This window comes from Cyrtonyx montezumae, unplaced genomic scaffold (genome assembly GCF_038088225.1).
Source record: "Cyrtonyx montezumae isolate F1298 unplaced genomic scaffold, pur_monq_1.0 scaffold_8, whole genome shotgun sequence".
NCBI classification, from domain to species: Eukaryota; Metazoa; Chordata; class Aves; order Galliformes; family Odontophoridae; genus Cyrtonyx; species Cyrtonyx montezumae.
In genome coordinates, this window is record NW_027072089.1 from 111,234,714 (window position 1) to 111,262,208 (window position 27,495).

Sequence of the window (27,495 nt, forward strand, 5' to 3'; positions counted from 1 at the left end):
GGTTGGCCGGAGGTCACTCGGCGCCGAGGCGCAGCATGGCCGCGGCCGTGGTGCTCGGGGGACCGGCAGGCTGGTGGCGGTGGCACCGGCGGGTGCGTGCCGCTCGAGCGGCGATGGGTAAGGACCTGTCCCTCCTCGCGGCTTCGCGCTGACACGGGCGGCGGGCAGGCCGGGCATGGCGGCGTCGCAGGGCCCCGCGCCGTCACGGGTGGCCCCGCGCCGTGCGGGCCCCGCGCCGTCCTGCCGGGCGGCGGCCGAGGGGAACGAACCCACGGCGGCACGGAGCCCGGTACGCTGCTCAGATGTGCGAAGGTCGCCTCAGGGACTCGGAGTGGCCTCACCGCATCAGTGCTCTGCCTCCTTTACTGCGTGCGTGGAGGGGGACGGAGCCCACACGTGTTCTCTGCGGAGCCAGAGACGCGTTAATGATACTAGAGAATAGGATCTGTTCTGTTCGGCAGTCTTAATCGTTGCACCCGCTTACTTCCCCTAACCTGAAGGCAGACCCAGCAGCACTTTTTCTTGTGAGAACTCCACACGTGCTCGATTCACCGGTGGTGAAGGAGGGGACACAATTCAGTGTCCTCTCAGTGCCATGAGAAGAGGAATGCACTGGCAGAAGCTGCCCAAACCTTTTCCTACTCTGAGCTTTACAAAGCATGTTTCAGCCTTGCAGTTTTACCTGCTCGAGCAGATAACTGAAAGCATTCTCTCGGCAGCATTTTCAGTGTCATTTTGGGAGTGATGTACATAACCAGCCAATATCGGTAGCAGCTCACGTATATCATGTTAGGCTCCCAACAGACCAGTAGGTGAAGACTTCTCAAGTAGTAAAATGAAAGAGATATATTATTTTATGTAGTATATGGTTCTAAAATCGTGGCACTTAAAGAGATTTGGGAATTACTCGGATAATTAAAGTAAGATTTTAAATTCTGGTTTGCCCTTAAACCTCATTTAAATTGATCAGTAAAAAGTGCTTGGCACTTAATTTTGAAATTAGCTTTCAGTGTTATCTTGCTCAGTTTTATCTCTGTTAATAATGCGTGATTTTTATGATTGCAGCTCTGATTTTATGCCAAATAATAGCTCGAGTGCAGCAGGTGTACTGGTCATGTGATAGTAAAGTTAAATACAAGAGACCTGCCTGTGCATTTAGTACCTTTAGAGACACTGCAATTTTTCTAGCAACAGCTTCCAATGCATTTTGAATTTTTTGTGTATTGTAGTCATCAGGAATAGTTGTATAAGAGCTTTGACATCCCATCCTGATCAATATCCCAGTGGTCATATTTCATGTTGAGACACATCAACATGTGACAGCGCACGTTGAGATTGTTGGTGGTGAGCACAGCTGTAAAACGCAACCAAAACCACCACAATGACTCTTTAAGTTGAGAAATGCAGTTTGTCATTGCCTGAAGACCTGATCAAGAAACTGACTATAAGTAGAAATTGTCTCTATGGAATCTCCCACAGAACAAAGTTTCACCCACAGTGTTTAAGCTGTGACTTAGTAGTGACTGCACTGAAAGTCCTGTTGACTCTGAAAAGTGTTCATGGGGTGAAGGTCTAAGCATTATGCTTTCTTATCTGCTAAGATCTATCGCACTGTTATGTGTCTTTATTAGGTTTGCAACCCTTTGGTTTTGAGTAGACGAAGAGTTGTATATTGATTAGGGAGTTCAATGAGCATCATTCTGAGTGAAATGCTGTGCTAGAGAAGGAACTCTGCCCACTCTGACTAATCTGTCCAACACAACATGGCGTGTCCATAACAGTTCTGTCAGTGGACTCTTGCTTTTCACTTACTGAATGTTCCTTAGTTTTAGTTGCTCTTGGACAACAAACCATGATGGGTTATTTCTTCTGTACATACTAGAGACTGTTAAATTTTCTGGGAGGAAATAGGTTAAAGCTTATTTTGGAAAAGCATCTTGGTTATGTATGCTTGTGTACTGGCAAACTGGATAGCTGACAGAGAAAGTGTTGTATTGTGATGTGCAGCTGATACTGTTGCTGATAAAGGTGCTTCTTGGAGAGGGTGTCAGTGATCTTCAAGCAGTTTTTTGGGTTGGGTGTAGATAAATCCTTCCTAGGGACTGCTAGTAGGGATGAAGGAAAAGGGATGTTTGTGGCTGAGAGAGGAAGATGTACAAATGAAAGAAACGCATCAGCTGAGAGAACTGTTGTCAGAGAAGACAGTACCCTACTAGAGAATGCAAATCTCATTGCAAACAGTTTTGGATGAGTAAAAGGAACCCATTCAACTAACAGTTTAAGTCACTTCTGTTTGATGCACTTGCTGCGTGTGAACTGTTGGATGATTCTGTACTTTGATGCAGAGAAGCATTAATTACTAAGTAAGGATTACAACGGAAAGACCTACTGCTCTAAAGCCCAGCGCATTACTCAATTAAGAGATCAAGTGTACACTTGATGTTCTTTTTAGATGAAAAGTACTTAGTATATGTTTTTGTCTTTATTACATTAACAGACATTTAATGAGCTATACCTACAGATAAGAAAAATGATGTAAGAATACTGACAGTTAGAAGATAGTGTGTCCATTTTTCATCAGCAGACTTTTACAGAGGCAAGGAGAACCAAGTGGGACATTTTCAGTGTAAAGTTGGCCAAATTTAGAGTCTTGTAATCTTCTTAAATTATGATTTTGGCAGAATGCAGTTCTCAAAATCACTGCATAAACTTTAAGTCTGTCACCCTTGGGCAATTTAAATTCCATTGGCAAAGGCTTCTAAAAAAGAAAGACCTGATTCTACATGAGCATGGCTAAACTTCCTAACTTCTGTGTTTCTTCATCTATTTCCCTCCAGAATCTACTTCAGTAGACACTGTATGAGTTTCCATAGAGAACTCTGCACAAAACACAGAAGCTCTCGCTGATCCTTTCTTTCAAAGCAGGAAAAAGAAAAGAGTATTGTTTTTTTTTTTTTTTCATTGTACCAGATCTTTATTTACTGAATCTGTGGCAACAGCTTTCATTTAATGGCTCATACTGAGCTGTCATCATGTTTCCCTGTCCATGTCAAAATGCTTCACATGTAACTGTACTTCCTGAACAAAAAGAGCAACCTTCGTCAGCTTCAGCTCACTATGGGCATCTTCCCATGCTTGTGTTAACTCTATTCTACTGAATGGATGGAAAAGAACCCTAAGTTCAGTGACCCAGAGAGATCATTAATGTGACTCATGCTTGCACTGGTTAGGGAATTCATACCAGACTAGAATTTGGGGACTCTTATCCTTTGTGCCAGTTATGTGTACTGCATTTGACACTGGATCTAGGAATTCCAGCCCAGGAGTTAGGCAGTTTTAGTGAACATACTTCAAGGTGTATTTTGTGCAGCCAAAAAGTAAGTAAAAGAGTTGATATTACAGTTGAAAAATCACTAATTCCTTGGTGCAGTTTTTGGCCAGTTAGGATGTGCCTTAGTGTACAGGCAGGCTGGACCTTTTCCAGCCCTCCTGTCTGTGATTTAGTCCAGCTGATAGTTATTTTTTTCTTGGAATACAAGAAAAAATTGATTCTGCACTCCATATTATATTGTCTGCACAGTTTACTCTTTGCAGTGAATTCAGAGCACCACTGGAGTTGAAATCCTTTCTTAAAGCTCTAAGAATCATTACTTTAGGAGATAGCTGTGAGTTTAAAAGATCATTTTGCACTGTTATTGTTCAGGTTAAAAAGAAAGTTACTTTAAATAGTAGGTATTAGCTAGGAAAGACTTGCGTTTGAGGTCATTGACAGGCCAGGTATTCTAAGGACAGGATTAAAGACAGGTTGCTGTCTGTGCACTTCTGACTTCCCTTTCTTAATGGACGTATTTTGTTCAAGAAAATACATTCTGAAATTCATGAACTTGTACCGATTTTCTTTCTGAAATTATATTTAAGGGAAAATTTACATGCAATTACACAGATTTAATCAAGTCTATATATTATAGGCTAACTTGTCAATGCAAAACATTTATCTTTATTGTGTACAAGTCCTCACTATGGTGGGAGGACTGTGAGCAGATCCTTATCGGTGCAGTCTTCACAGGCACAAGAGTCCTTGTGCACAAAACCCCTCAACAGAATAATGAAGACTCTCCTGGAAAAAGCCAAAATTCTTTAGAGTTAGTGTTAGCTGTCTATGCTAACAATTAATTTCATGTATAAATTAACTTATGCTACTGGTCCTATTTCCAGTGAAGGAAAATTAATTGTATGTGGTATAGGCAATTATTTCAAAAGTATTTTCCGTTGCTCCTGCTACTGATGTTTTATCCTCTGTTAGCTGCTGGAAATGAACTGGGCATTTTTTCAGCCATGGATTGCAGTAGATTTTCTGATTAAAGTAAAACAGACTTGGTGCCACAAGGACAATGTCTGCAAATGTTTACACAGTTGATGGGATTAGTTAAGTATATGTGTATGTGGATTTGCAGAATATGAATCCAGAGGTTCTTGAATGATACACTTAAAAAAACAAGTGTGTTCTATGTATCCAGAACCATAATGTAAACAGTGCCTAGATATTCAAGCTGGACATCACTTTCCACGGTACCTGTGGAGTTTCATCTAATATGAAAGTCTGAAGAACCATGTCATCTTAAACACCCACTGTCTAAAAACCTTCTGTTGGCTTAAATTCTGTTATATTATGTGCCGTGATTTTAGAAATAATAAATTGATTAAAATGTGATTGAAATCAGCACTGTTGGGTATGTCTGTAAGGTAATTTTATCAATCTTTTGAAACAGTTTTCCTGTATTAGAGTACCTGAGGATCTGGAGGTTTCTTAAAGTTATCAAATTATATAATTTTAAAGTGGCCAATGTAATGTTGGACTGTGAGAAGGTAATGAAGAGGTCAGAAGCTGAGTCAGGAATTGGACTGTTACTCTGAGATGTCCCATTTTGTATAGATTTGAACATTAATTAGCATGGAAAAGGAAATGGCACTTGATTCATCAACTTTTAAGAAAAGAGATGACCAACAGAGTCAGCCAAACAGGAAAGCAGTAGAACACAGTGACACAGAACTGTTAACACAGATCAGGATGTTTCATATTCCAGCTTGTACACAGGCATTTTGGGAATATTGTGAAATAATGGAGCTCAAGGAAGGCATTATGGTAGAATTAGTTAGCTTCATGGGCATTTACATTGAGAAGATGGCCTTTGAGAAATAATAGAAGTACTTGTTGGCAAGAGGTCTGTTGTTATGGTCCAGGTGCCAGGGGAATTTTCATATCTTGACTGTAGAATGTGATGATAGGCAATTGTGGAAAGTCCTTAAAGCAGAGCAGCCTTCTGTGGCATGATGGAGGCAAGGAAGGCAGGATGCAGAGAAAAAATTAACACAAAGCAGTATGAGCAAAATATCCTTCTCAGTTCCCAGCATTTCCTCAAAGAACAAGACAAAATTACACGCGCTGAAGCAGGTGGACAAGTTTTGACATAACTGAGAAAAGCTGCATCTCGTGTGATTGAAGCTTTACTGGAGTTAAGGTAAATAACATCCACTGGTATTAAGAGGCAGAGAAGGAAAGATGGTGAAAACCAGGACTTGAACCTCTGCAGGAGACTGGAGGCTTCTGGCTTGCAAATGGTATTTTTAGGTCAATGGAAGTGATGTACTTGGAAAGACCGACTCATAGAAATGGTGAGAAGGGACTTCAGGATGATTGCTATGACTGATGGTGGTGTGTTAAGCTCTTTGTTCATTTGTTTCCTAGATTTGGCACGTAGCACTTTTTTAAAAAGCAGTGTGCTCTTTCCGTGACTTATCTCAGTTTGTACTGTTTTCCCAGTACAGTTTTATTTTAAACTGAGCTACTTCTGTAGCTACATAATTACTGCAGGCATCTGTTGAAACTATCTCAGACCAAAGTTCTCTCAACAAACCTGATCTATTAAGTGTGGCACTTCCAAAATAGTGCCGGAGATGAAAGAGCATGACCATTGCTGGCTAAGAAGGAGCTTAAAGTAAGAAAGACTTTAAAACGATTAATCAAGTGTTATTGGCCTAGAGAGGATTTTTCACTAAGCACTGAGACCTCTTAGAGCCTAGATCCAGCTTAAGCGCTTCTGTATGTGTGCTTCTGAGTTGCTGTAGTTCCACAGCTGGCTGCTTAGTTGCTACATGCTGTAGCATTTATTCTGCATAACATTTTCCTTTCCTGTAAAATAGGAATTACCTCGTGTGATCAACAACAAGATCTAGGAACCATCAGTCAGCATTGGGTTTAGAGTGTTAATAGTAATGAAACACTGCTTGTAGTATGTGAGTGCATGCTGTGCTACTTTCTATCCACCATGCTACAGGCCTGCAAAACTAGTGACTATCCAGCCTTTGATAGTCACTAGCTACTTGTAAAAAGTAACTGGCTAAAAGCACGGTGTTTTCTATCAGTTGTCAATTATGCTTTATAGCTCTACTTTGGTAGCAGAGAAAATAGAATACAGCACACATTCCAGTAAAAACTTAATCATTTTGTGTTTACAGTATATATATTTTTTTAATATTTGCTTTTAAACTGTAACACAGGTGATTCTATGGCTCAAAGAATTGGCAGCAATTTCTTACGGAGAATTTCACCTTTAGATTTGGGCTTTACATCTGACTTCAGGATCAGAATAGCCTGGCTATTGCCTGTTTGTTAGTGTAAAGGCAAAGGGACCAGCACAAACAAGGAGATGTTACAAAAAGGATGGGCTTACCCATCTCTGAGGATCTAGGCTCCCAAGGAAAGAACCCCAGTTGGAAGGATCTCCAACAAGAGATCCTTCCTCAGTGGTAGTCAGCTCGTAACTGAGGTCTAGGGGGTGCAGCCTGGCTCCACCCCTTCGAGTCATACAGGTGAATTGCCCTCACCTGTGCTTCCAGTGCTGACCAGATCTTTGCTCCATGGTGCTCAGTCAGTGGTTCAGGCCATGACTCAACAGTTCCCATACAGTCAGGAACTGCAGGAAATAAACTGGCAGCCTCAGTTCACTTTTAGAGAACAAGTGAAATATCTTGGGCCTGTAGCCAAGATTGCAAAGAATTAGTCTATAAAATATATATAAGAATTGATATTGCATATCCAGTTTAGGATTTAGACATGTAACTGTGATAAGCCTGAATACTTCTGAGTCCTCTTCTCAGACTGAAACTCTGATTTTAGCTTTCAGGGATGCTACCGAAGTTTGATTATTACTACAGTTTTTAAAACATCTACATATTCCCCATTTAAATCATTTTATCTGACAAGCAGAAAAGTCATTCTGGGATGGTGTTAGTGGCTTAATGTAAGCTTTGCAGTTTAAGTTGCGCAGAATACGATTCACATTTCCACACTTTTTAAGTTTAAATATTTAAGTTGTTCAAGACATTGCACGCTAATTACATGTTAGCTTTTATTGTATTATTATCACATTTAGATATATGAAATATATATTCATATATGAATTCATATTTAGAAAGATATGAAAATATTGATATTTATTGTTTTGAAATCAGTGTGTTCTAGGGCAATGGCTTCCAAAACCCCTGTTGGATTCATTGGTCTCGGTAACATGGGAAATCCAATGGCAAAAAACCTGATAAAACATGGATATCCAGTTATTGCTTATGATGTTTTCCCAGAAGCTTGCAAGGAATTTCAAGACCTGGGTGCTCAGGTACAGTAGTACACTTTCTGTATTCTGACAGTAACTGTATATATTTAGTGGTGCTTACATGTAATGGGTTTTAAATAATGTTTGGGGGTTTTGTTTGTTTGTTTGTTTTTGTATTGGCGAAGATCCTATTAAGAACTAAAGAACTTAGTGAATACAGTCAGAATCTGAAATTTTACATCGAGTGAAGACATGATTCCATCTCAAGCTATTTTCATGGTGTTTGCCAGAATTGCTATGTTTCGTTGGGTTTTTTTATTATTTTTTTTTCTGTGTTTTTGTTGTGTTTTCTTTTATGAGGGTAAGTTGATGGCTGTTCTTTCACCTCCTTTCTGTTGCTTCCTCCTTCCCCAGGTCTAGATGGCCAGTGAACTGCTTTTCATCTGGTTCCTACTTTGACCTTTTCAGATTAGATGACCCTAGTTAAAAATTCCTGCTGGCATAGCTGTAAGGGTTATAGGGACATATGAGCTTTCCTGCTGCTTCAAGGTGCAGTCCTCATGGGTTAGGGAAAAATCTAATTATTTAAGTGCTTATTTTCTTGGAGGCGAGGAAGGTTATAGTGAGAGAAGAGGAAGGAATGAAAAGGGAAAAGGGGAGAAGGAAATTGATCACATTAAGGAGGCTTACCTTCCTGCCATATACCCTGTGAAATCTTGGCCCTGTTCCAGTCAGTGCTATTGCTTTTGTTAGTCTGTTAATACACCCAGAAGCTCATTTCATTTCTCACATGGTTCGGGCTGTCTTTTCTGAGTGTCTGAAACATATTTGTGTGGCTTTGACATACTTCATAGAAGTTTAGATAGTCATGGAAGAAGGATAGGTGCATAGGACATGGAAATAGAGAACATGCTTGAATTAAGAGAAACCAGTGTAAAAATCATACGTGGAGGAAAATTTGCAGCAGTGGCAAGGAAATTTTAGATAAATCTAGAAAGAAGAACTGTATGCCATGAAAGTCTGAACTTCTGGAGCTAATTGCAACTGTTTTAAATAATCAAGGTTTCTGACAGATAAAAAAGTGCACCTCTTAATAATTAATTGCAATTCCCCTTAAATAATCACAAAATTTTGTCCCTAAGTGGGAAAGTAAGCTTTTCAGCTTGTTTTCCTAACTACTGTTTTTAATTGAAGTAGCTGAGACCCTCAGAGATTAACCAGATTTTGAGTAAGAGGCTGTGCAAACAAAATGGTTTGAGCAATCGCTTATATTCTGAATTCACTTTCTGCTGTGAGACCACTATGCCTGCCCATTTGGCTAACTTACTGCTACAGTAATAGAATCTTTAGCATCCACTCAAGTCTCTGTGTATGATATTAACAGTGAACTGTTATGTTCCCAGAGCCAAAGGTATGTTTTAAGATCATAAATCACTAATAGAGTACCTGAGTAGGCTTGAACACAAACAAGACACACAGAAAATATTTGAACATAACTTCCTCTTTTTGATCTACAGGTGTAAATCCTGCCTCAATACTTTTTTCAGGACTTAGAAACTTGTGGGTCCAAGGGGCCTTGTAGAAACTGATGTAGAAGGAACATTGGGCTCTGAGGACTGCTTTTTCTTTCATCTGGCTTGTGGAGTAAAACTATCAGGAATGTTGCAGAGGTGAAAAGATGCTCCCTGAGAGACAGTAAATATCTGCAGATGTCCATTGTTTAAAGTCAGTGCTACTGCCAGGGTAGGTGGAAGACAAGGGTTATTTGATTGTAAGAACTACATGTTCTATGACTCCAATTTCCTTATCCTCTGAAGAAAGAACTGGGAGGTAGTCTATGTAAGAAAGCAGCCACCTGACTGCTGATGGTGACTGGTAAGGGAATAACTGGCTGAGTGGGAGTTATTCACCCCTCTAGCAGCTGGGGTGAAACTTGGGGAAAGTTACAAGTTTACAAACAGGGGTATAATGAGTAGTACTGTGAGCAAATGAGCTTCCTGCACTCTATTTCTACCCTTTTTTGCTTTCCTCACAGTTTATGCACAACACTGTGAGAAAGAAAACACTTACGTATGGGAACTGTTGAATCACAGCCTGAACCACTGATTGATCACCTGAGGTGAGCACTGAGTCAGCTGCAGGAGCACAGGTGAAGGCAATTCACTGTGTGACCGGAAGGGGTGGAGTCTGGCTCCACCTCTCCCAGACCCCATTTAAGGGCTGACCGCCACTGGGGAAGGTTTCCTGTTGGAGATCCCTCCTCTGTGGAGTTCTGGGTGAGCCTCAACCATCAGTGACAGCTGAGCCTTTTCTTATTTACTGGTTGTCTTCATACCATCCAGATAAGCCATACAAAATATACCATCCACTTTCATTATTTTGTGTGGGTACTATTCCTTCGGCTTATTCACCCTACAACTTACTATGCCTCAGTTTGTGTATCTTCATATCTTGAATTCGGAAATACTGTTGAAGTCAGCTGATGAATAAAGCAGCATAAACGTGGAGTAGTTTTTTAGTGCATATAGTGAGGATCACATTTCAGGCAAGCAGATCTGTTCATTGACTCACTGTATAAAGAAAACAATATGGAAGCATCAGATATAAGCAGATGTATATGGTGGAGGACGTAAGCCAGTGACCACTATGAAGAAAAGTCTCTGCTATCCAATTGCATACGGCAAAAATTAGCTTGAACTGACTCATGTCAGAACATGCATGGAACTTGGGCTGCCACTCTGACCTAGTATGGTCTGTATTAGTAGTTAGTAATTAGTATTTTGTATTTTTTCTATAGTTACATGCATATTCATAAAAATTTCAAATGCTTATTGTTTTTTAATAGCATCCAAATCATTCAAGTTCAATTATAGTTCTGAGATATGAAGTTCCAAATAAAAAAATTCTGTGCTGCTTGTTGAAAGAACTAGATAGGTTTCATCTGGGATTATTAATTATGTTTGTACCAAAAAGCCAACAATGACAATTCCCACTTTATTTCCCGCATTCTTTGCTGCCTACTTCAAGATGGCAAAATGACTTTCCTTTGTCTGATTGCAGAAGCACTGCTACAGTTAGCATGAATTCTTAATCTCTTTTTTTGTTTTATTTGAAAGAGAGTTTTGTATTTGGGAAGATATGAATGGAAAAATGAATTTATTTGTAGATGACTACTGTAGTTTGTCTTTTATCTGTGTTGCCTGAGCTTTCTATATATCTGTCAGACAGCAATAAAAGAGCTTCACCCTATCTATAAAGCCAAGTGGAAATGTGAGGCTGATACAGTTTTTTTTGTTGTGTGCGCATTATTGCATTTTTCAACTTGTTGAAAGATGAAAACAGACTGCCTGGTCTTCAGCTGATAGCTTGCAAACCTTTGAATACTGAATTTCATATTTTCAAATGAGATGTATATAAATCCAGGTTCTAATTACATGCTTCCTCTCCACTCCTCTAATAATACACACTGGGACTGAACTGAACCAGAGACACTGAACTAAAGTCAAAGGTGTCATACACAAGTCATAAAATTAACTAATCAGGTGTAGAAGCTTTTTCTGCTTATAATTGCCTCATTTATTCTTCCTAATGTTTGTTCTTTAGGCTAGGATATCTTTCGTTTTTGTATCTGTGTGTGATACCAGATGTTTTATATAGTATTCACTTATACTTTCAAAACAAAATGTACAAGTTTTTAAGTAATTTTTTTTTTATTTTAGAACTTTTTACAGTGCATATACGAAGTTTCCTTTATTTACTTATTTTACTGTAACAGCAGTCAATAAGTTTCTTTGGTGTATTCCAGAAGTCCTTTAAGATGTCATTTGTAATTTCTTCAAAATGTGTACAAAAAAAAAAAAAATACTTTCTTGGGCACTAAGACCTTATAAAACCAATATATATTAGAAGATAATATATTCATAAAAGTGCCTTTAGTGTTAAAGATAACATAAAATATTAACAAATTCCTGTAGGTATAAACAAATACGGAATTGTGGAACGAGGTCATTGATTTGCTCATTTGTATACCTTAGATAAAGGAATCAATCTTTAGGAAGCTTTTAAACTGCAATTTCTTAAACCCTAATGCCATGGAGAATGGAAATTCAGATGTATTCGTACTGAATAATAAATGCATATGAAATTGTACTTTAAATATTTCTTTAAAATTATAATATATTTTTCCAGTTGTTTAGACATTCTGGTCAATGATGCTTGAGCTGATAATTTTTTTCTTAAAAAATGTCAACTATAATATTTTGAGAAACATCAATTAGTTTATCTGATGTTATTTATGGCGAGCTTGGGGGTACAGTAAGTCCTTTTTTTTTTCTTTTTCCTCAGTCTTCCTCTCTCAATACAGCATTGGAAGAGAGGAATCCAAGAAAAAGAAATTTCAAGGGATTGGAATCTGAGGAAAAAGATGATGTTTTTGTGATCCTCAATGTTGTTCCTACTTAGAAACATAGAGCAGTATTTTGATTAGTGGCATGTTTTAAAGTGAGCTGAAGATTCATGAATGGATTACAAACGTTTCCACTGATGGAGGAACAGAACATCCTTTTTTAATTTATATTTATATTTTATTTTAATTTTTATGTTACTAATTCAAAGTAATTGACATTTCCATTATGAAGGCAGATCTTGCATTCTAGTTCTTACCAATGACTTGCAAATTTTGTAAATTCTGCAAATGTTTTACAGCTCGTTCTCAAAAAATGGAAGCTTGCTTGAATTTTCTTTTTTTTTTCTTTTAAAGGTAACGGATTCCCCTGCAGATGTAGCTGAAAGAGCAGACAGAATTATTACCATGCTGCCTTCAAGTTCAAATTCAATAGAAGTTTACACCGGAGCAAATGGAATTCTAAAGTAAGAATTTACTGTAGTCTGAAGAATACCCTCTTGTACTCAAATCACAGTTATAGTTTTTGTCAAATAATAGCTTGTAGTTGAAATGCTAAGTCAGGGCTGGAGCCAGTGATTGAGCACCTGATGTGATGGCAAGTCCAACCCAAGGGAGCTCAGGTGTGTAAAATGTACCTGAATAACCAAAAGGGGTGGAGCCAGGATCCACCCCTTCACAGACCTCATTTAAGGGTTGGCAGTGGTTGTGAGGGTATCTTGTATGGAGTTCCCTACCTACCCAAGGGCCTCATAGACCTGCTGAAGTTAAGCAGCTTCTTTTTCTTGTTTCTGTTCCTACTGCTGTTGTGTCTGAGTAGATCCTTACTTGCTGTAGCCTGCGATCTTGCTGCTATGCTGCCTTGTTGCTCTTTCTATTGCATTACATGTCCGTTGCTGTAACCTTTGCTGTGCTTTCAACACACTTAAATTGATTCTCTTATTTTTTTCATTGTTGATATGTCTAATTACATGAGAACTCTTAATCTGTGATTGTTTTGATTGGCTTATGGCTAAAATCAAATTTTATTTCCGGTAGAGTGGTTATTTATGTGAATTTGAGACAACTGACTTACTGAACTTCATAGTTGTATATTTCTCTTATAGATAAGGTTATGTACTGCAGGCAGGGGTACGTAGAATAGTTGCTGACAACATTTATGTTTACTTTTCTCTTTGATATCAGTTCCCGTAAATGAAGTAATATGAGGAGATGCCATTGTTTCTCGCTGTATTGAAAGTTTCTTAACATAGAATGGCTGACAAAGCTATTAATTTCAGCTCTTACTGTCTGTAGTCTCAGCAGACTTCCTGTTGTGGATAAAGGAATTTTGGGATTTTTAGGCAAAAATGAAGTACGGATTATTGAAAATTCTTGAATCTAGTGTTACATATCACACAAAACCAAATTGTCTTACTGGGTAAACTACAGTAACATCTGCATCTGTTCATACTTAAGAGTGAAGATCAACATTTACAGCCAATTCCTTACTTTTAGAGATAATAGGCTTTTCTGAGTGTAAAAGGTAGCTTGATCAACTTCTCATTTTGGCTTTCTGAAAGTACTTTTATACAGTTATTTTTAACAGTATGGTGTTCTAAATAGCTTGAGGTTTTGAGCCCAGAGTGCAGTGGTTTTAATGGATCTTCTACAGAAGAAGTAGACTGTAGGGTTGCTTCAAGATTCAGACCAGCATATGTTCCAGCATAAGGTTCCTGAATACTTGAAAGAGGAGGCACTTCTGCTGTTCCCTAAACCCTGAAGTAAGTCTGCTTTTGAGATAATTAGTATGAGGATACTAGTTTTGTGTCTGACTGATTTGACCAGAGGATAAAATGTATAAGCAATTCATCTGAATCCTCAGTTTTGTTTTGTTATTATTTTCCAAACTCAGGTAGGCTTCAGTCTTTGATTCAGGAAGAAAACTATTTCACTTTGGATTATCTTTCCCTGATTATTACTCAAGAAAATATCTGAAGAGTTTGTTTTTTCTGTAGCAGTGGTTTTATTAGCTTTTGTGGAGGGATTCCCACTGAGCCTAAAATCCATCATTTGCAGTTCTAATAATGGAGATAGTTTTGAGGCTTGCCAAATTAAAATACTATTGATTTATTAAACTTTCTTCTGGCTGTGTGTACACTGCTTCTAGCAAGATGACTAAGGCCACTCTTTACCTAGAGCTATCCACCTTAATAACATAGAGGAAGAAACATACATACAGATGAGAAAAATATAGTAGGTCTTCTAAAGCTAATGACATTTATAGTTATTGATTGTAGGCTATGTTAAGGGGCAGTGACTAGAAAATGGATTTTTTTTCTCCTTCTAACACTGGTGGAATTAATAGTTGCTGTCTTTCCTTACTGTCTATAGTTTAATTTTGCATGAAGCAGGACTGAGCAGATCTAAGTCTCTGTAGCTTAGACCCTTCAGGGAAGAAGGGTAATTGGATCATTCCCACAAATCTGGGTAAACAGCTGTGGGAGAACTGTATCCAGGATGGCAGTGCTTGGCAGTACTTGCTGCCTGCATTATACCAGTTAATACAGTTAATCTTCTGAATACCTAATACTGAGGGAAACAGGATACAGAGAGCTGTCATGTCTCTTAATCTGCATATTCAAGAGAAGAAAGTGTCATCTGACAGCAGTGATTGTTTCTTTGTCTTCTTCACTGACAACTTGTTTGACCTTGATCCTTTTTTTAGAAAAACTTTTTGAGCTTTTTCTGAATAAAACATTGGTGTTCTAGGAACATTAAAGAGTTAACTTAATCATCCTGCTGTTTCCAGGGAGCTTGTTCCACAGCATGCTGTGCCATAGAATAATGAGATAATTAAGGTTGGAAAAGACCTTTAAGATCATGAAGTCCATCCACCAAACCATTCCTACGTGTCCCCGAGTGCTATGTGTATATGGTTCTTGAATGCCTTCCAGTATGGTGACTCCATCACTTCCCTGGGCAGCCTGTTCCAGTGCCTTGCCACTCTTTCTAGGAGGAAATTTTTATTTATATCAACCTGGAACTCCCCTGGCACAGCTAAGGTCTGAAGTGTTAGTTGTCTCTGCTGATGCAAGGGAAGTACACTATTCTTCTATGGCTTTAAATGAAAAGAGGAGATATTTAGGTGAGATGTTAGGAAAAAATACTTTACTCAGGATAGTTAAGCACTGGCACCAACTGCCCGGAGAAGCTGTGGATGTCTCATCTTTGGAGGTGTTCAAGACCAGGTTGGATGGGGCCTTGGGCTGCCTGAGCTGATGAGTGTCTGCCCTGCCCATGGCATGGGTTTGGAGCTCAATGATCTTGAAGGTCCATTCCAACCCAAGCCATTCTATAATTCTTTGATTACCACTCGTCCTACCAGGGAGAAGAGGCCAACCCCCACCTCGCTGTAATTTCAGGGAGCTGTAGAGAGTGATAAGGTCTCCCTTGAGACTCTTCATCTCCCAGTGCAGAAAGGCTCTTTGTCTAATGTATCATGTAGCTTTAAATTACTCACCTTTTTATGACTTAAAAATTATGCTGTTTGGTTTCATAGTGCTTGTGGGTCCAGTGGACTTTAAATAATAGTGGAATTGAATGAAAGGATGGCTAAATGTTCACAGGCTTTTTTGTTGCTGTTGTTAAAGGCGACTGTTTTAGAAGTTAATTGCATTTTTTTAATCACCTCTGCAACTTATGTTCCACCATTTCAGATACAGTTCATCTGCATAAAATTACTAGTTGTCAGCATGGAAACTTTTCTACGTGCTTTGTATTTAGGTCTGTAATAGGCTTTTGATATTCAAGTTATAATCTTTATGTAAAATAAATTGTGAAAATAATTAAAAGATGCAATCAGACCATTCTGATAAGATGCTTAAGATACTGTGTATGGAAAGAAAACTATATTAGGGTATATAAAATTTTAAGCAATATCAGCATTTAGTTCCATTGCTTAGAATGTATCTTTGGTGATTTATATATGATGTTACAACTGTTAAAGCTTGTAAGATGGCAGGTTTTCCTAGTGAACTCTTTGTTTTTTGGTGGCTTTTTTTTCTTTCTTTAATAGTATTTAGGAAAAAAACTTATATCTGTGCTCAAGTGTTCAGGTCTTACTGTGTTTTCAGTCATTCAAACTCAGTGCAGTTTACATACTCAGGAGCACGCATGCTGAGTAGACCTTGCTCAGTAGATTTTAAAACTTGAATTATTAGTGTACAAAAATGTGTATTTATCATGCTGAGGAATGATGCTATGGTAATTGCACCAGATATTTAACAATAATTAATCTTTATTTTAGGAAAGTGAAAAAAGGCTCATTATTAATAGATTCCAGTACCATAGACCCTTCAGTTTCAAAAGAATTGGCTAAAGCGGTTGAAAAAATGGGAGCTGTGTTCATGGATGCTCCAGTTTCAGGAGGTAAGTCTTCCTCAACATTTACCTCATTGCTTAAGTTGTCTTGTTAGCTAACTTAGCTGCCACCTGCCCTTGTTGGTACAGGTTGCTTTTCTTGCTATATGTGTACTATTCTTTTTTGCTTCATTACATTGAAGAAAATGCTGTCTGTTTTCTGTGTCATGGACAGATTTTTACCTCTGTAAAAAAAGTTCAATGCTTTTTGTGAAACAAGACACAATTCTGTTTGTCATCTCTCGCCTGAAGGCAGTGGTGTGGCAGTAGAGGACCTCAGGCCAATAAACTAGATATTTCAGTGCAGTGTATTTTTTGTTCTTTGATGCAGTTTTACTGAAATCTTTGGAGCAGTTGAGGAAGGCTGGTGTGTAAGTTGCTTTAGGAATGTTTTTATCATCTAGGAATATGCTTTTGTGATAGACTTAAATTAACTGAGTTATACGTGATATGTGCTCTTTTTAATTTAGCTTCTTTCCCTGGTGTAGGGGGCCTGCTTTGGCAGGGGGGTTGGACTCGATGATGTCCAGAGGTCCCTTCCAACCCCTACAATTCTGTGATTTTGTATGCATTAAAGCTAAGAGGACAAAAAGAGATTTAACTGCTAAGAAATGAGAGCAGGAGCTTTTCTCTCTTTTATAATGGTTGAAGCGTGTGTTCATTGTCTGTTACTGCAGCCGGAGATTGCTGGCTACTGATTTGAGTACTGCATCTATTGTAAAAAAAAAAAAAAAAAAAAAAAAAAAAAAGTATATATATATATATATAGGGTAGGGAACTCTCATTTTGTGCATGGAAGAGAGCAGAAGCTTAAAATCAAGGTTTTGAAAACAGAACCATTGCTAATTGCTGTTGTTGTTGAATTATTATCTGAGACTTTTAGAACTGGAAGATGAGGAAACTCATTTTGTATGGGAAAATCTTTTTTTTTCATTTTACAGTGCACTCTAAAAAATTAATGTAAATGGTTTTCCTTACTGTATTAAGGTGATATTTACATTTGAAAGAGAATAAAAATGCAAAAGGTATGAGAGAATTTGGTTTTACATCACTTATCAAAGGTATAATAAACAAGCTAGAAAGCTTACAGCTGCTTTTTTAAGTCATCAGGAGTCTAGATAAGAATCAAAACCTATTTTTTAATCTTCAAGTAAAAACTGAGGTAGGACTTGGCAACATGTTAAAAGCCAAAATATTAATCGGAATTCTAAATTCTGTAGTGAATACAGAGTAGGAAGAGACAAAGGATATTCAAGACCATAATGGGAAAGGAAGGATTCCTGTTTTCAGCCAAAATATTAGACATTGTTTTATAAAGCTAGATAAGTTGTCAGCAGAGGAATAAAAAGCATGGAAAAATATATGTTGTGGGTGGTGTGCATGTATATCCAATCCTTTTCTAAATATAGTGTAGCCTTATTACTATTCCTTACACAATTCTGACATCTTTTATGTGGTTCTCTTCAATCCCTTTCCCCCAAGTATGTTTATCTGAGGGAATTACTTATTTTTTGGACATATCTGTAATTTTGCTTTTACTGATAATTTCTTGCTTTAAGGCTGATTATGCTATGCCTATGAAGAAGGAAAGAAAAATTTGATCCAAGAACAACTCTAGCAGTCTTCTAGGTTTTGTTTCTTGGAAAGAAGTGCTGAGACTGGGTTAATAGTATACAATATTGTTGCCTAGTCTGAATACAAATGCCTGTTTTGATGTTTAGTGGCTCATCTAAATACAAATTATTTGCTGTTTGAGATGAATTTCAGAGTGAATGATATTCTGAAGGAGGGAGAAAATTTGTTTCTTTCTAGTATGTCTGTGAATGCCAAATAGCACACTGTTCACATCATGTTCTAAGAGCAGCCCGTTGCTAGAAAACTGGAGGTTAAGTTTGTCAGAAAGATCTTCAGTGTTATGCTTAGGTTTTCATTTCTTTCAAAACCTAACACGTCTTGTCTTTGGGGTATTTTTGTGTGTCCTAACTGTGTTATTGGCCACTAGACAGATCACTAGATGAAGAGGTATGCTCGGCTCTCTAATGGGCAGATGTTTTTCTGTTACTGTGAAATGCTATGGCCTTATCAGGAGTGTTAATGAGGGAACGTGTGGGATGAAAGAGGAATCAGCAAGCCAAGCTGTCATTTCTGTACTTGTGTGCTTACTAGTTCTTACTGGCAGGTTATTCCACTTGTGTTTTCAAGTATTTAGGGCATGCCTAATGGACATTAATATTAATCTGTGGTATAATAAAACTTTCAAAAACCAAAAAATATTTTGAAAGTTGCTTGATCTACTAACCTCATGGAAGAATACTAGTCATCTTTATTCCTACTCTGACACTGCAAATAAAGTGTTCTGAGGCCTTGAGTTAGAGACAGATTATAGCATCCTGTTTGCAACCTTACTCCTGAAAGATTCTTTCCCATAGTCTCTTTCAGGTGGGCCTAAGCTGCTAGTATAGTAATGCTGTGCTCTTTGTACCTTTCGACAAGTGTTCACCTGTAGCTTACAGTCAAGACTCATTAAGTGGAAGCTAATGTACTTTGTTACTATAGTGTTATTTCGTATTGACTAACTTTGGAAAATACTTCTCAGCAGGTGCATACAGATTATGCTGCTAATGCTGTTTAGGGATAACACTTGCTTTGTCCTGGAATTAAGATCTCTTGGTCCCCATGAGAAAGCTGTGTCACAGTTCAGTGCTGCCCTGCTTTGTGAGCTCTTTGTGAGAGTACATAAATGTTTTCAAAATCCATGTTTGTTTAATATTTTTTTTAAACTCAGTGCAGCAAACATTTTTGTAAAGATTAGATTCTGCAACTTCGTACATGTAAAAGGTTTTTAATGCACAAATTATCACAAGCGAGAACTGACTTCCGTTTCCACTAAAAAAAGTACTAGATGAGCAAGAAGTCTAAATTTAGCCTTGAGAACACAGGTCAAGTTAGTCTTCACACTGGAAGTTTAATTCTCACCATGCAGTTCAGAGCAAACTCTTCTGGTGTTTTTGTGGATGTCAGTAACTTCAGTCTTTATTTGAATTCAGTACACACAATATAGATTGTCTAAACTACAGCAGGTAATTTTTTTTATTTCCAATGTAATATCTTCATTTCAAGCACTATTAGTGTTCAGATACTATCTTTTCAATTTTTTTTTACTTTTGAAATTTTATCAGCTCCTGTTTGGTCCAAAATATGTTGCACTGCATTTTGCTGTATCTTCACAAAAAGATGTCAGCTTGATTAGCTCTTATGTTTCTGGTATTACAGATACATAATTGGAAACTGTTGAAGTATGGTCCTCTAGAGACTTAGGTAGATATTTCCCCTCACTGTCTACTTTAGTCAGGGTGAGAGTCAATAAAAATGTCAGGCTGCTAATTGTTAATAAGAGCTGTCATAGGGAACTGGAGTCACGCTAAAACGGCAATAAACACATTTTTTTCTAGGAACCATGGGCTGGAGTCTTTAATCCAGCTGTCATTTCAAATTATTTCATCTTGCAGTAGTGCTTCCATAAGCTCACACTAACTGTCAAGTGATGGAAGGAATATTAGTAAAAACACTGACAAAATGAGACTTCTGTCTGATAATGGAGTACAATGTGAGATCTGGAAGCATGAGTTACAGGCTTCATGTCCCCTTTATTTCTTGAGCTTTATGCTTTTTTCTTTTTTTTTTTTTATAAATTCAATATCATGATTTTGTGGCAGTTGGTTAGTTGACTGAACAGGAACAGCTTTAAACTAAAGGAGGTGAGACTTACATTAGATGTCTGAGAGATTTTTTTTTTCTCTGAGAAGTTGGTGAGGTGCTTAAGCAGGCTGCTCAGAGAAGCTGTAGATGCAGCCTTGGAGGTGTTTAAGGATGATGGGGCCCTGGGCAGCCTGATCTGGTGGGAGGCATCACTGCCCATGGCAGTAGGTTAGAACTGGATGGGCTCTTGAGGTCCCTTCCAACTTAAATCATGCTATGATTTGGTGTTTCAAACATCTCTAACTTGAGAGATGATGTACTTTTTTTTTTACTAGACAGAAGACATGAAAGAAGGAATTCTGTGTTCAGTAGCGGGGAGGTTTTGTTTGTATTTGTCTTTTTGGCCTTGTAACACATTTAAATCACTGCATTAAAATCCTTGAAACACTGTCAAGAAGAAACCTGCATTGTGATTTCTGGATTTATGCTTTTTGTTCTAAAGCCTCTACATGCATATTCAGGACTGCCACAAGTATAGTACCTACCTCACTTCTTCCTCTGCTCCTCGGTTTCTCTGTTTGTGTTTTTGCCAAATGTTTCTGATCTTAATCATTTTTTGGCAAAGTTTACTACTGCCCCAAAATCACAAAAAAATTGCAGCATGCAGCCTTTAATATTAAAGTATTATGGGAAATGCTGCTGAATTTTTCTGTAACTTACATGAGGCTGAAGTCATGCAAGAAGTGTCTGATAACAGGAAGGGACGTGTCAGACTGCCATTGAAGGAGGCTGAAATGACAACAAAGAAATGCTTTTGAAATTTGAGGTGCTCAAAAAGCTTCTGATTCCTAATACCTTTAAAATATTTGAAACTATTTAACATTTTTTACATTTTTTCAAAATGAAACTTGTTTAATAGAATTCTGTTTTCTTGGAGAGAAGAAGGAAAGGAGTGAAGGCCTTAATAAAATATGCACATTATCAAAATGACTTTGAGGAAGTATAAATCCTTTGCAGAAATCATTGTGTTGGCAGCAGCTTCTGTTGCAGAAGGATTAATTTGTATGTTTACCAACATGATAACTTTGAGTGTATTTCTCTTCTGTGGGTGTGTTGCACTTTTTATTTCCATTTTTGTGGAGAATGCAAAAGATTGTTTATTTTTGGTTGGTTATATACTGATTTATTTAGAGTGTCATCTGAAAATGTTCACTGGGTGGAGAGAATCATCATTCCTACAATGACTTAAGGGGTGGAATTACTACTTTTTATTAAAACACAGTGTATGTTTTGGCTTTAAAACTGTGTGTAGTCTAGCCAACTAGTGACCCATGTGTAGGGAAACATATCTGTCTCCATTTATTTGAAGGTGTAAAGATGAGTTATTCAGGCAGGCCCAATGGGATATAACCAGGAATAATAGCCTGGAAATTATTAAGGAAAGAAAAATGCATGCTGTGTCTACCAGGAAAAACTTCCTAACAACGCTCTTCACACTGTGGAATAACTTTCCAAAGGGGATGGTTAAAGCCAAACATCTCAACATGCTTTAAAATGTACTGGGCAAAGCACTAGGAACTGTTGTGTAGGGAAAAAACTGTTAACTGGCAAAGGAATGGCTGCATGATCTAATAGGTCTTTTCCATCTCTAATGTCTACAGTTTAGTTGTGTACTCACACATGGTGTTCAAAACAATTAAAAGAAAATTGTCCAGATGGAAGTTGAAAATCCCTGTGGCACTCTTTGAAAAAGAGCAATGGACAACTGTGAAATTATGGCCAACATTCCTTTTCTTGGTAGAACTGTTACTAATATCCATTGCTGCATGCAAACTGTTACTGAATGCCTAATAGCTTCTCTGTTTACTTGTGGCTCATCACATCAAGTGGTTAGAGATACAGGGTAGGAAAGATCTTTAGATTCCAGCCAGTCGTCCTAGGATATGAAAACTTTTTTTTTTAGATTTGATTACTTCTTCTGGAGAACTTTCAAAGTGAAGGAGGTCCTGGTGGTGGCTGGAAATGTTTCTGGAATGCACTGATTACTCTGAAGCTTTATACCAGATTTGTTCTCCTTTTAATTGTCCACGAGCATCATCTTTTTCTATTTTTGCTCATTACACTGTTGTTCAAAGAATGTGTTGTTCATCTAATTAGGGAACCTAGCATGACTCTTGTGCCTTGGGATGGTGGGGATGATCAGCAGCAGCCTTAGTAACACCCTGTCTCTTTCTGAATTGTTACTTCTGTACTGCACTAAATGTGGATGGCATACCTCAAGGCTGAGCCCAACACAATGGCACACTGGAGCTAGATGGATAAATTGGAGCAGGTAGAACAGAACTGGAAGTATACTGTGCCTTCGCTGCAGCCTTCTCCTTGAACACAATCCTCATCAGCTGCAAGCACTCGAGGTGCCTTGGAGAAAATGCAGGTTATTCCAAGTCTTAATTAAAAGCTGTTGTACTTGGAACAATTCAGTGTTGCCTTCAGTGTACTTTTTCAGTCTGCAGGTGCAACTTCCTGTTTAAACAAACAAAATAACCCCACACCAATTCAAAGAAACCTGACTTGGTTAAGTGAGTTTGGTCCCTGAAGAGCTAAGATTACAAAGTTTTAATTTGTCTTACTCTGCAAAACACATCAATAAGTCTTACACTGAATACGTATGAAGAAACATTAATATCCTAAGTACCTGAATTAGTGTCTTGGAATGTTTTCATGCAAAATACTCTTTTGAAGATGGCTCCTTTGTTAGCCCCATTAACCACGTGCTATTTTAAAGGTCTAGAATAAAACAGGAGAAACTTTGCTATTGGAGCAACTATTCTTCATCAGTAGTGCAGAGACCTTTGAGGCTGGTCTTGAAAGTATGGCATTCATTGATCTTTAAAATGGCTGAATTCAACCAATTCCAGTGGGAAGAAAGTTGATCTTCAATTGCCCCTCATCTGAATGATGCTTGTATTATGAGTTATTTCCGCTGTTAAAATCATGGTGAAGAGTGGAGAGAGGTAGGAGTTTAGGTGGGAAAACCATTGAAAGTTGCTGGCTTGCAGGAAGTTGTCTTGGAGAGCATCTTTGTTCTGACAAATTTCTTAAGTAGTGCCAATAAAAAGAGGAAAAAATGGGCTATGAGAAGTATTCCCTCCACACTTTAAACAAATACTTGAGAATTACTCAATTTTTGTTACTTTAGTATTGCCAGCTTTGAGATGATTCAGAAGCTTAAACTTCTGTTCTTGATTAATCCTCAGAGAGGTCATAGAAAGAAAGATTTCCTAACACTTTCTGCTTCAGCTACATTAAAAAAATCTGTGATTTGTATGACTAAATAAAAGTGTAAGAAAAATAGTATGCTCTCTTACTGTTGATACACAGTTCAGCTGTGAGCACACAAACCATGTGAATGTTCATCTTTCCGTTTCTTCAACAGTGTTTAGTCCTGTTTGCTACTCCTATCTCCTCAAATGCAGAGGACAACTGAGTTCCTGAACTGAGAAGATAGAGCTTCTGATTACAGTTCTCTTAATACCAAACACAGTATACAACCTGAAGTAGAAACAAAATGACTTGCTGCACTGTATCTGACCTTCAACTTTAACCCTGAAAATGTAGTTACTTCTTTCGTTCCTATAGTTAATTTAGCTGGAAGAACAACTGTGGAAGAATTTTCAGTTCGTCTCCAATAAAATTGGAAAGGAAGTGTAAAACGTGTATCGTTTTATTGACTTTATGTATTTTGAATCACATAATGATTTGATGGTATCATTATATGGTATTTAACTCTTCATAAACTTCTGGGGCTTTTTTAATATGTAATTTAGATCACTGGCAATAATACTAATCTGACATGATTACTCATTTATTTTATTTGAGTTGTTGCAAACTATTAGATCCTAGTTGCTCTGCAAATACATAGCTTAACCATGTTCAGTCAGAAACAACGTTTTTTTACTGTCCTTTTGTTTTCAATCTGTTTATTTCCTTTGCTTTATATATGGTAGGAATTCATGGCTTGTGGCTGTTCATGTTCTTGCTGTAGTGAGTACAGAGAAGATCATTTGGACTTCAGCAAAGGAGTGTGCTTCTTGTGTTGTTTGTTAGGTCTCTTGGTTTTGCTTAAAATCATGACTTTTCAGTATTCACTATAAATTTAGCTTTTAACTGTAGATAGTCCATATGGGTATGTGATTATGTGTAGTTAGCTTTTCAAACGTGGTTGATTTGTGATGTCCCATATTTGTCTGATATGAGTCTGTTTCCTGAAATTGCTGCAATCACTAGTGGTCCAAAAACAGTATGAGATATCAACTATGTAATCTTCTCCCTTGAATAATGTGTTGAGTATGCTGAAAGAGTATATATTTTTCTTTGAGAATTTAGTAGGCAGTTGGGGGGGGGGAACCTCTTTGCTCGCATATTATCAGTACATGAAGCACTGTTGTAATAGAGCTCTGTTTTAGAGCTTTCCTATCTCTAGAGATATTCATCTTGAAGTTTATGTTAGTGGGAAGCTAGGGGTGACACTAGGGCAGTGTGACAGTTTTGTAGTTGGAAGACCAAATGAGAAGCTGGTGTAGATCTGGCAGACAGGCAAACTTCCTGAGCTTCCATCTACTCATCGGCTTTGGCCTGAATCCTGGCTGCCTCTGAGTGCTCCCACCTGCTCCAAGATGGATTTCTCACAGAGAACATTAATAGCATCGCTCAGTGCCTCCATGTGTCATAATAAGTTATAAAGTTTGACTGCTGTGGAACAATGCAATAAATGTTTCCCAGAGCCAGCACAAATGTACCTGAAAACATGTGTTCCAGCGCTGGACAGAAGTGGACTGCAGGAAGGCATTTCTACTACTGAAGTAACTGATGTGTAATGAAGAAGATGGTGATAATCTGTTACTGTTCTGTCATTGGCCCTTTATTTTTGCACTCTACTATTATACTTAGCAATTCATACTACTGAAGGTGATTATGTGCACTTACTGTGTTGTTTTCCTTAGCAGATAATTATTACCAAATTTGAATGGAGCATGTTTTGGTAACAGGGTTAAAGGACCCTAAGAAGATTGAAACAGTAGGCAGCAAAGCTTGTTAAGGAGGTTTTATTTTACTAGCCCTCAAGAATTCAGAATATGGCTTGCTTACTACTTGAAGTCCAAATGTCCCTTATAGGCTCTGTTTCAGAGCCAGCATCAAATCTATGCTATACTTGTCTAAAAATCCAAACATGCACTCTTGGCCCTAACTGTTTACTGAATTAGAACCTGACTGTATCCACTTGCACTGTATCTAATTTATCATTAGTTAACCACAAAAACTAAAGTTATTTATATGCTGGCACCTAACAGCTTCACTATAGTTAAGGGTCTGTTGGCATGTCCATTATAAACCTTCCCTTCGAGAGGTTTATAACTTGGTGGTTTTGCTTTTGCTTCAGGCTCAAATGCCCCATTTTCATCCAAGCACAAATTCTTCTACAGAATTTCATTTAAATCAGTTTGGCCGTTCTTTATTTTAGACGTGTATGTTGGGGAGCGGAAGTGATCATAGCATTTAATTTTGGTTTCAGGAACTTTTTGGTCAGACTATATAATGAAAGAAAAATGGTGCTTTTTATTACAGTTTTTTTGTAGGCACTTAACCCTTCCTTGGATGTGCTGAAGTTATTAAAACCATGCTTTTTTTCAAGTTGCTCCCAGCGCTCATATGCCAAATATCCTCTCCCATCAATCCACCCATCTTGTCTGTCTGACCCAACAATGTGCTTTGAGGAAGCAGCTTCGGGCTTCTGGCATTGAACAGTTTGGGGGAAGTGAATGCTGTAACATACAGTGGATGTTCTGTTGAGAAGCCTTAAGCCAGCCAATACAGCAAAGCAAACAGATGGAGTTTAATTAGAAAAAGACAGGCCAAATGCAGTTGTCAGTCAAATACAGCCCTATGTGGCTAAGAGTGGCATTTGCTATGACTCTGCCATTGCCTGTGGGATGTGTGTGAATTACTACTTGGGTGCACTAATCCTCTCAGTCTAAAAGTGGTGTGCATTACTATTTTCACATACTCGTGGATTCTGAACCACAGCGGCATTTTGGCTCCTCCTGAGTAATAAATTTTTACCAAAGTACTGTAGCATTACACTAATTAAATTCTTGCCACACAAATAACATATCTTTAATGACTCAGTAGTACTTATAGTAACACAGTGCCAGTGTTCTTTTAAATGGTAGTTTAAGAATATAAAGGAGAAGGATTATGAGCAGAGAGATGGGAGCTTTTATTAGACCGAATAATACAGTTGAAAATTGAAAACAAGTCTTTGAGACAGTTCTTTCATCACATTATGTAAGAAGCAGTAAAGTACAATAGCTTTTTTTTCCTTTGCTATTGTATTACACAGAAGAAAACACTAATGAGTAGAATACAAAGTGGGAAAGAGGGTATGTGGGTTGGCAATTTCTTCTGTCCTCATCAGTTTGAGGTCATCCATTTCAGGTAGTACATGTGGATTTGTACAGTGACTCTTACTGACTGGACAAATACATAGTAAAACTGTATTTAAATTTAAATTTTTTTAGTAAAAAATTTTTGTTTTGTCTTCTGTCTTATTTACAAGAAAGAAAACGAGAGTAAAATTAAGTGTGGGGACAGATAGCAGCAGCTTTCACATCCCTGGGCCATTGAGATCCCACTGAAGCATTTAAGTCTTCCATGTTTTGTTTTTTTTTTCCTAGCTCCAGATGTTGAAAAATTCCTAAGTGTTACAAATCTTAAATGCTTTAGAGACATCTCATTTCAAATTTCATTAGTTTATTTTTAACTCATTGGCATTAATGTTTAAAAGCACTCAAGGCTAAAACTGTGGTGTATGTTAAAACCCCTATTTTCAGTTTTGTATTCTGAAAACAGAAGCTCCCAAACGCAACAGATGTCACAAGATGTATGATCCAGTTCATCATCACAGCTTTAAGTAAGATTGTCACTGGTATTTCCTTACTGATTAGAATCAAGAAATTTAAACTATGTGTAGTTAAGGGATGCTGTCGTTATAACTAGCTGTAGGTTAGCCCATTACTGGATATGTCTGTAAAGCTCCAATGCAGCTTAAAACTCTTTAAGTGTCTGGGTCTGAGAGGTGTTGTTTTTTGATTTGTTTTTTTTAAGTAGTTCAGCAATAACAGGATGAGGCACATCTAAGAGTATTAACTTGGGAATCTCTTTCATCCTGAATGAATCACAGAGGATTTCTTGTTTGGTGTCATATATCCAAGGATTTATTGTTCTCTATTTTTCATATCTAGCCTTGTTGATATATAATTTAAACCTTGTCAAAAGAAAGCACAAGAAAGATGGAGGACTCTTGGAACAGCTCCAGAAGAGGGA

General features: G+C 37.8%; 1 protein-coding gene across 2 annotated transcripts in view; it reads left to right on the forward strand.

The window, feature by feature from the left end:
* Nucleotides 1-27,495, forward strand: part of HIBADH (3-hydroxyisobutyrate dehydrogenase) — a 79,997-nt gene continuing 52,502 nt past the window's right edge. The window contains exons 1-4 of one of the 2 annotated variants that reach the window (XM_065752928.1): nt 1-117; nt 7,513-7,673; nt 12,370-12,479; nt 16,301-16,422. In XM_065752928.1, coding sequence (XP_065609000.1) covers nt 36-117; nt 7,513-7,673; nt 12,370-12,479; nt 16,301-16,422 — 475 coding nt within the window. In that variant the 5' untranslated portion in view covers nt 1-35. The remainder of the gene's footprint in view (nt 118-7,512; nt 7,674-12,369; nt 12,480-16,300; nt 16,423-27,495) is intronic. The other variant, XM_065752929.1, reaches the window with a different exon arrangement.